Source organism: Amblyomma maculatum, chromosome 2 (genome assembly GCF_055883805.1).
Source record: "Amblyomma maculatum isolate TAMU_Amacu chromosome 2, ASM5588380v1, whole genome shotgun sequence".
Lineage (NCBI taxonomy): Eukaryota > Metazoa > Arthropoda > Arachnida > Ixodida > Ixodidae > Amblyomma > Amblyomma maculatum.
Window position 1 is genome coordinate 160,579,506 of NC_139345.1, and position 9,286 is coordinate 160,588,791.

Consider the following 9,286-nt stretch of genomic DNA (forward strand, 5'->3'; position numbering starts at 1 on the left):
TGTCTACTGAGTTGTTGAACCTCGAATGATAAGCTGTTTCTCATGCGATATACTGCTCAATCGAGACTATAATAAAAAATAAGCAAAAAAAGTTTTTTTTTTTACTTATTCGTGGACACTCCAAACTGATCTTGCATTCATTACATGCCATCCTGCTCCAAACAAGTTGTCGAGCGGCTGGCTGCCACCTGTTACCTTCCCCTGTCAAAACTTAATTTTGTGGCAGAGGACTTGAAAGTACCGTTAAAGAGGCATTAAGGATCGTTAAAAAAAAAGAAAGAAAACTAGCATTCAAGTTGGGATGAGGCGGGACGTTCTTTCAACGAAAAAGAAAATTAAGCATGCTACAATTCTGACATGTGACAGAGAGGAAGACATGAATGTGTATTAGAAACTGTAGATCGTTTGTGCGGTGCTGTAAGGCAGTTTCCATTCTCATAGCTGTGTCGCTGTATCAGTGACCGCGTGCCATCTGCCATCCTTTCCTTTATCGTCGAGAAAAGTGGCAACCGCCTCATCAGAAAACAGCTTCAGCTCTTCAAAATCCGTCTGCGTAATGTAAGTGCCTGCGGCATCTTCAGGCCCCGGTAATCGCGTTCTCGAGTTTTCAGGCTTGTCCCTTTTTTTTTTTTAGGCTTTTTTCTCTTCTTCGACTACAGCTTCATTCATTCCTATTCTTCTCCCATACTCGTTCCACCCTTCTCGGCCGCTCGATTCCACGCAGCTTTCTTTTTTTTCTCACCCACCCCAGCTTGGGGCGTTCAAGCTGGCCTTTGTGAAGCTGTACCACACTTGGGAGGAGGGGCATTCGCCACAAATGTTTTTTGTATTTTTCTACATTTTTACCGCATTTTTTACACCCCCACCCTCCCACCCCCTTCGTTTTTTGCTCGGCCTTTTCCCACTGCGCGCGCTTCTCCTGTCGTCTTTCGTTTCGCGTGTTTCCAGCCTAGAAATAAACGCCCAGCGGGCGGCCAGTGCTCGTCTCTGTCTCTGCGTCTTGTGTCGTGTGGCTCTCGCATCGTTTGTGCTTCGCTACGTCGCTCGAGCTGGCTGAAACTGCTACCATTTCGTTGCGCAGGCCGCCTTTTCAAGCGCGCGCCCTGCCTAGGCGGCCGCGAGTCTCCCTATCAAACTGTTCCGGCGCTCACTCGTGGCGCTGCCTGTTCACTGCGAGTGCTGCCCCCTGGGTTTCTGCACTGTGCCCATACGTAAGAAGGCACTCATCATGGAACAAAAATTATGTAGTTAAGAAGTACTTCATCAAAGTATGAGGAGTGTTCAAAAAAGTAATGTCCTTCATTTTTTTTTCTCGAACAAGATTTATTCAAAACTCGTTTTATTAAACGATCAAATGTAGGTCCTATTAAACCATCAACAGATTGTGTGCTACCTTGCAACACACGATCGAAGCCAGTGCGAGCCAAGCCATGTGCTGCTTTTCTTGTTTGATTTCAGCAATGTCGCCCCTAGGTACCATAGATAGAATACTCAGGAAGAAGCATGCCCTCATCTCCCTCCTCCAATGCCTGATGCAATAGTGGTGGCTCTTTCACATTTGCCTGTACAAAATAAAGTGGTTCATTTTTCTCTGCTTACCTGTGCATGGTAAACAGACCCTGTTTGAAGAAGTGGGTGGCTTTGGTGCCTGGACGCGCTTTTGGTGCCTGCTCAAGGGGAGCCACCTGGTGCTGTGGAGGTACCCCGAGGAAGAGGAGGACAAGGTGAGCAGCAAGGACCTCATGTAATACCTCCAAATTGGGGTAGGGTCTTCAAGACAATAAAGTGAAATGAAGGAAAGGGAAGACGGCAGTGCCAGTGCCTTCTTCCCTTTCGTCTGACCTTTTTCTTTTTTTGTGTGCAATTGCTCACGATCAACCACTTTCAGGTCACCTAATACAGTCGAACCCAAATATATCTGAACTCAAAGGGGATCGTGAAATAGTTCGAGATATCGATAATTCGATATACTGAAACTGCTTGAGATGCCGCTTACGATCATGAAAAATGATACAGTATCAACCCATTTCCATAATGATCCCCCCCCCCCCCCAACTTTTGCCACCGAGAAATTGAAAAAAAAAAGCTGTCGGTTGCACGTCCCTCCGTTTCAGCTGTCAAATTCTCAGCTCATTTATTGGCAGCATGCCAAGATGTTGTGCAGTGATAACATCATCTCATGTTTATCTTTATACTTTTGATGTTAGCTGCTGCAGTGGCGGGAAGTGTACTTGGCGGAGTACGCGTGATGGCTTGATTGCACAAGCCTGATTTGATTTATAACATCACACTTGGGGGTGGGCGGAGTCCACTGCCACAAAATCACTGGAAAAGCATGATAGCTGCAAATACTGTTTGAAGCGAACAATGCTAAAAGCTGATGTCGTGATCACAGCTGACCGCCTGCTTTTGTTGATTCATGGATGAAAGGATGGACTGCTCGCAAAAAAAAAGAAAAATCTGCCACTTCATAATACCTGCAGCCGCCATAGCCTACGTAGCTATACTGCACGTTCAGCACGACAAGAATAAAAAACTCATAAAAAAAAAAAAACAGTGCGCATTGCACATCACCAGCCGCGCACAGAGGGTTCACAACACACACTGGAGAAAGAGTTTGACATTCTGTCTGCCATTGGATGAGCTGGCTTGTCAGCGCATGCGTAGTGCATGCTGCTGCAAACGAAGACTGGGAAGGAGAGAGAGAAAGCTCTGCAGAAGAATGGGCACCCCTTGTGCTTCGCTTTATTGCATCGTTTCCCTCTCCCAAACACTAACTCTGCATTGCCTGCATCTGCTCTGTGCCGGCCGCTGCCAAATCTGTTCCCACTCCTTCCTTCACACGCATGGCTTGCAAACGTCGTGTGCTAGTGCGTGGCAAACGATCACAGCTGATGTGCCACGGTGCTGCTCTAGATCAGTCATCGCCGAACTGTTCTCTCATTCCTTCTGCGTGTGGCTTGAAAACATCTCTTGGTAAATGGCTAAGGGCAATGCGATTGTCTTTGGGGAAGGTGCACCTTTCATTACGTGGTGCGGAGTTTGATATATCGAACGACCGTTGAAATTGGAGTTCGATATACGACGAAGCTTTCCTATACTTTTACATGGGGTTTTCAAGGGGATATTCCGTGAGTTCGATATAACCAGAATTCAGGTTCGATATGTTCAGGTTCGACTGTACAGCATAGTTTTGAATCTGTGCCTTGTCTCTTCCCAACAAGTGCTGAGTGATCGGAGCATGGTGACAACCTAGGGCAGCGGTTTTTAGTGCGAAGGCACCAGTCCACAGCTTCAGAGCCTAGCAAAGTCTTGTAACCCTTGTATGTCAAAAAAAAAAAAAAAGATATCACGCAGTTTCATATCAAAGTCATGACGCAACAGTTCTTTGTGCAGCATTGTGGGTGGTGTCATACCATTTTACTTCTTGCTTTGCATCCATTTCCTAGTCAAGTTGGAGGCTAGTTCAGGATGGAGATTCGACTCAACGACATATGTGCCTCCAATTATGCCGTTACTTGTAGGTGAAGGTATTCACCGAGAAATAACTGATACTACACCTCTTCTTTGCCCAAGGTGCTTCTAGGGGATCTAGGTGATCTTTTATGCAAGTAAAGTTGTTCTCAGTGTGCATCTTGGCACGCTGCCATATTTTTTAGCTCTCATTCAGCACAGCGAGTTAGTATATCTTTTCTTTAATTAAACAAGGGCATGCCATTGAAACTTCAATTGTCTCTTAAAGCTATTGCTTTGCTCGTCTTTGGAGCTGCTAAGAAAACAGCATATTAAATATTCCGGAGAGGTACCGCTGTAGACTGCTGGGCAAATAATGAGACCTTGACTATTTAATTAGCTACCGTATTTACTCTCATAATTTGCGCACTTTTTTTCCATAAATTGAGGCTTCAAAAAGGGGGTGCGCAAATTATGTGAAAATTTCACAAACATGTCTTAAAAACTCACCCACAGAAAGGATATAAAGCACAATATATATCTAAAAAAGTGAGGCACTATATACAAGCAAAACACTTTCCTTTATTAAGTGCACATACTTTGTCTAGTCGGAGTCGTCGATGGAAAAATTCGATTCCGAGCCATGACTGACATTGTCGTGGCTGTCGTCACCATTGCCGCTGGCGTCCCAAATAGCTTGTACTGCCTGGCAGCGGCAAGATTTCCATTTTCTTTGGCAAATTCAATCATCTGGAGTTTAAATTTAGCCGGATAGTTGTGGTATCCCATTGCAACTGAACAACCACACGTCGAACCACTACGCACAAAGCCGAGCCACCAACAACAAAGAGATGGACGTGCCAGACGCACAACGAGCACTAGTACTGCGCTGCGTCTTCGCTTTGGTTTGGCCTTGGCTGTGCGCCACACAGACGCGGTCTGCGTTCTCACGTGCATGCTGGCATTTTCACGCAATGAGGTGCACAAAATATGCGGTTAAAAGTTTTTTTATAAATCTAGGTGTAATAAATTAGGGTGCACAAATTATGCGAGTAAATACGGTATATTTTAGCTATAGCGGTTAGGATATACATAACGTAACCAAGGCTGGGCTGCCTGCTGTAGTTGAAACGAATTAATACTGTGTGCTGTTGACTGCATGACTACTTATTAAACTAACAGATTCTGTTTTAAATGGTGAATTCACGATGCAATTTTTGCTTGTGGTGACCTGTAGCTACTAGGGGCAGTATCTCTATGTTAAACTTCCCTATAGCACTTTCATCTGTGAGGCAGCTATGAACGGAATAAAAGCTAATTGCTGAGAGCAGCAGTAATCAATGTTGTTGAGCTTTTATGGTGCTGTCACAAGTGTTCAGAGGTGAAAGTTGTTGATCAAAATAGTTCCCCGCAACAACGGCTCTATGGTTAGGGTGCTTGGCTTCTAAGCCATGGCATCCGGGTTCAATTCTGGCTGTGGTGGCTGTGTTTCGGTAAAGGTAAAAAGGCAAGGTACCCATGTACTGTGCAATGTCAGCGCACATTAACTCCAGGTGGTCGAAATTTTCTGGACCCCTCACTATAGTCTCCCTCCTAACCACAGTCACTTTATGGGATGTTAAAACTCTAAACTAAGCCAAACTTGGACAATAGTTCAGGAAATAAACAAGTGATAAATTACAATGCTTGGCAGAAGCAACTTGGAGGAGTCCCTAATTTCTCTGGTGCTACCACCAGTGATAACCTAATTTAACATCTTAAAACTTGCGATGGTTCTGTAGTAGGAAGAAATATAATTTTGTATGCTGATGTTTTTTAAGCGTCTCTAAGGTACTCCAGGCAGTCTACTATATCCAGAACCTAGCTGTGCTGTTGGCTTCACGTTACATTACAGCCTTGCATAACTCCATGATTTGCAGCCTCCCGTTGATTCGATAGACCTGCGGCAGTGCATCACGAAGGAAGTTTCTCGCCTGCCGCAAACAGAGTGTGCCCGGGCGCACACCTTTGAGCTAGTCATAGTGGAGCCTCTTGGTGCCAGGCACCGGGACACCCTGACCACCACCCGACACACCACGGTGGCCATCACAAAGTAAGTGCCCACAATGTATTATGCTGCATGCATGGATTGATAAGGCCATTTACTACATTGTTAATTGAGTGGAATGCTACAACAAGCTGTGTACTGAGCGCCATGCCTTCAAAGCGTTGATCAGGTGTCGATAGGCAAATGGCTGCCATTCTGTTTCTTTGCACCTCAGCGAAGCAGCTCCTGCAACATTTAAGTAACTCTGCATTCTCACAAGGTGTTTGAAGTGTTCAAATCAGCATTTGTGTGGCTTCCTGGTCTTGCACAGTTGTCTTCAGTATTTGCGAGAACACAGTTCGGAGCAACCTCTGCTGAACATATCAGGTGGTTCGCAACACCTTTGGTCACCAGTGGCATGACCAATGCCCACACCTGATCAGCACATGTTATCTGTGCTTGCAGAATGTATAAATGACTGCACAATGAAAGTGCTTTCATGACGTGTGAAAAAGATGTTTTTCCATGCCTGTTGTCAAATTGATCCCCTGCTGACAAAGTGCCGATCTATGTTGCCAATGCAGCTGCAATTTTGCATCATGTTTTTAGGGACCACCCAGCAGACTCAAGTTCTTTCATCGAATTCTGTTTTGATGTCTCGTATGTGAACTGCAGCAGTACTTCATGGAAGCTCTGCCAGCTCAGTCTTACCACCAGTGTGTGGTAACACTTTATCATGCACTCTGTTAGCGGTTAGGGCTCTCAACTGCTGTGCCAAGGATGCGGGATCGAATATTGGCTACGGTGGTTAGTTTTTGGTGAAGGAGAAAAGCAAGGCGCCCTTGTGCTGTGCAACATCAGTGCACATTAAAGATCTCCAGTTGGTAGAGATTTCCGGAGCCCTCCACTACAGCGTCTAACAGCCTGAGTCTCTTTGGAATGTCAAACCCTATAAACCAAACTAAATCATGCACTGTTAGATCTTGCCATACATTAGCTTTCATTGCACCTTAATTTGGACTAGTTTGTAGCTTTCAGCTAAAGCAGCCTGTTCTCAAACTTCAAAAAACACTGCAGTGCAACACAAGACGTGGACATAAGAACAGAAAAAAAACAAACATTGCAAGCACTTTCTGTTCTTTTGTCCTCGTCTTCTGTTGCACTACAGTTTGTTGAAGCTATGAATGAACAAGCCGAAAAAGCCACTCTGCAGTCTCTTATACAGTCGAACCCGGATATATCGAATATTGGTTATATCGAACTCACGGAATATCCCCTTGAAAATCCCATGTAAAAGTATAGGAAAGCCGCGTCATATATCGAACACGATTTCACCGGTCGTTCGATATATCAAACTCTGCACCACGCACTGGAAAGTGTGCCTTTCCCAAAGGCGATCGCATCACCCTCGGCCGTTTGTCGCGTGACGTTTTCAAGCCACGCGCGGAAGTAATGAGAGGGGACAGTTCGGCTAGGGCAGCGCCGCGCCCATTCCCTAACGACGCGCGCACTTGCGGTTATCGTTTCCCACGCGCCAGCACGTGACGTTTGCAAGCCATGTGCGTGAATGAACCAGAGAGAACCGGTGGGAACGAGAGGGGAAAAACGCGACAGAGCGAAGTGCAAGGGTGTGCCCATGGTGTGCCCATTCTTTTGCAAAGCTATCTCTTTCCTTCCTCTTTTCCGGCCTTCGTTCGCAGTAGCACGCGCTACGCATGCGCCAAGCCAGCTCAGCCCGTTTTCAGACAGAACGTCGGACGCTTTCTCCAGCGTGTGTTGTGAAACCTCTGCGCGCGGCGGCCGACGTGGCTATGGCGCCTGCTGAAGTTAAACGGCAGATCTATCTTTTTGTTTCTTTTTTTTTCTTTCTTTTTTTTGCGAGAGTCTTCTATTTTTGTCGTTGTGCTGTACGCGCGGCGTAGCGTAAGATATGGCATTACGAAGCGGCATTTTTTTTATTATTATTATTTTTTTTTTGCGGGAGTCGTTTATTCTTCCATGTATGAATCAACGAAAGCACGCGGTCAGCTGCGATCATGACACCGGCTTTTAGCATTTTGCACTTCAAACAGCATTTGCAGCTACTGTATTTCTAATGATTTTGTGGCAGTGGACTACGCCCGCCCCAAGCGCGGCGTGATAAATCGAACCAGGCTTGTGCAATCAAGCCATCACGGGCAGTCTGCCAAGTTCGCTCCCCACGCCGCAGGAGCTATCAAAAGATAAACACGCCGCGAGGTTATTACTGCGCAGCATCTTGGCACGCTGCCAAGAAATGAACTGTGGATGAGATGAGATGACCGAAACTGAGTGCGACATGCAAGCGAAAACGCTGGCGATTTCTGCCGCGGCGACACAGAAACCTTGTTTTGAGCTGCCGCGGTGGCTTGAAGGGCAGAGGGACGCAATTCCAACAAGTTGGAAATTTTTGCTTTGTCACTGCCGCTTTTCGCTGAGATCGCTTAATCGCTTGCATGTGAGCGAGCTGGCCTTATCGCTTTTATTTTTTTCCAAGTTCTTGAGTGCAAAGGTGGAGGGTGGGTTCATTATGCGAGTGAGTTGACTACGCGACAAATACGGTATCGTTTTTTCGCATCGTAAGTGCCGCCCCAAGCCGATTTCTGTATATCGAATTATCGATATATCGAACTATTTCGCGATCCCCTTCGAGTTCGATATATCCGAGTTCGACTGTAGCAGAATTTCTTCTGCTCCCCCCCCCCCCTTTTCTTTTTGCATCTTTATCGCTTGTATTTGGATCATGGCAAATCCTTGCCGTTCTACTGTGATTTGTTGTGATATGCTGTGATATAACAAAAATATCACTGTTGTGATGTTTTTGTTTGCCTTGTAGGCACCGGCTCTCTGCAGACAGCAAGGAGGAGCTGACTATTTGGTGTGCCGCCATCAACAATGTGTTGAGTTGCATCCGCAAGTGGGACCCTGAAGCGTACAAAGCTATGAACATAAAGCAGTTCCTTTGACTTCCTTGCTTTTTGACACTGCTACTCAGTGGTACTACTACTCAGCATATGTTGGAGCCCTCCAGCATATCGTTCTGCTTTTTGTATGTGGTGCGCTTAGTGCTTCTGTACATACTTTGCCAACTTTTACGCTTACTTGCGAGTAAAAATGTAGACTTTGTACATTTTGGAACATTCTTGCCTCCAGGTTCATATGTAGCAATAAGACTGCTTTATATAATGAAATGGCTTTTTTATTTCAACTGCGTTGTTGCTAATTCGTAGCACAGTTTGGCAAGTCTGCATCAGTGTAGCATGTTTTATGCAGACTGGATGTTTCATCATACGCTAAGGTTTGCTAATGGGTAACTTGTGATGTGTCATGGTGACCAATCATTTAAAGGGGTGATTTCACTGCTACATCTTTCGCCAGTGATATCCTCTCCCAGCTCTCTGACGCAATTGCACAGTTTCGTATCCAAGATGCATGAAAGGCTAACGGACTAGGATTGCTACACGTGTCTTTTGAAGCCAGACAGATGTTTGGAATGGTTAACTTGGGTTGCATTTGCTTCCCTGCTTCAGTGCCAAACTGACTGTTGATTACAGGACCATTTAAATATATACGGTGCATATCAATGTCCTCTCCCTTACTTAGCGTGTACTGTTGGTGAGAATGGCTCACGGGATGCGCATTTTTGGAAAACTTTTTGCTGCTCTACCTCATGGCCTATTTTCCCAGTATTGCTACCAGTGCATAGTGCATGCATGTCCCGTCATGCTTTGGCATTTCATTCTAGTAGTTTATGTGACTATGGTGAAATAAATTTTTTCACACACTCTC

The 9,286-nt window shown here is 45.5% G+C and overlaps 1 protein-coding gene across 6 annotated transcripts in view; it reads left to right on the plus strand.

Moving 5' to 3' along the window:
* LOC146200305 (anillin-like) overlaps window positions 1-9,286 on the plus strand; it is a 63,361-nt gene extending 54,075 nt beyond the window's left edge. For all 6 annotated transcript variants that reach the window (XM_084595481.1, XM_084595483.1, XM_084595480.1 and 3 more), the window contains 3 exons: window positions 1,617-1,724; window positions 5,373-5,545; window positions 8,334-9,286. In XM_084595481.1, the coding sequence (XP_084451607.1) occupies window positions 1,617-1,724; window positions 5,373-5,545; window positions 8,334-8,463 (411 nt within the window). In that variant the 3' untranslated portion in view covers window positions 8,464-9,286. The remainder of the gene's footprint in view (window positions 1-1,616; window positions 1,725-5,372; window positions 5,546-8,333) is intronic.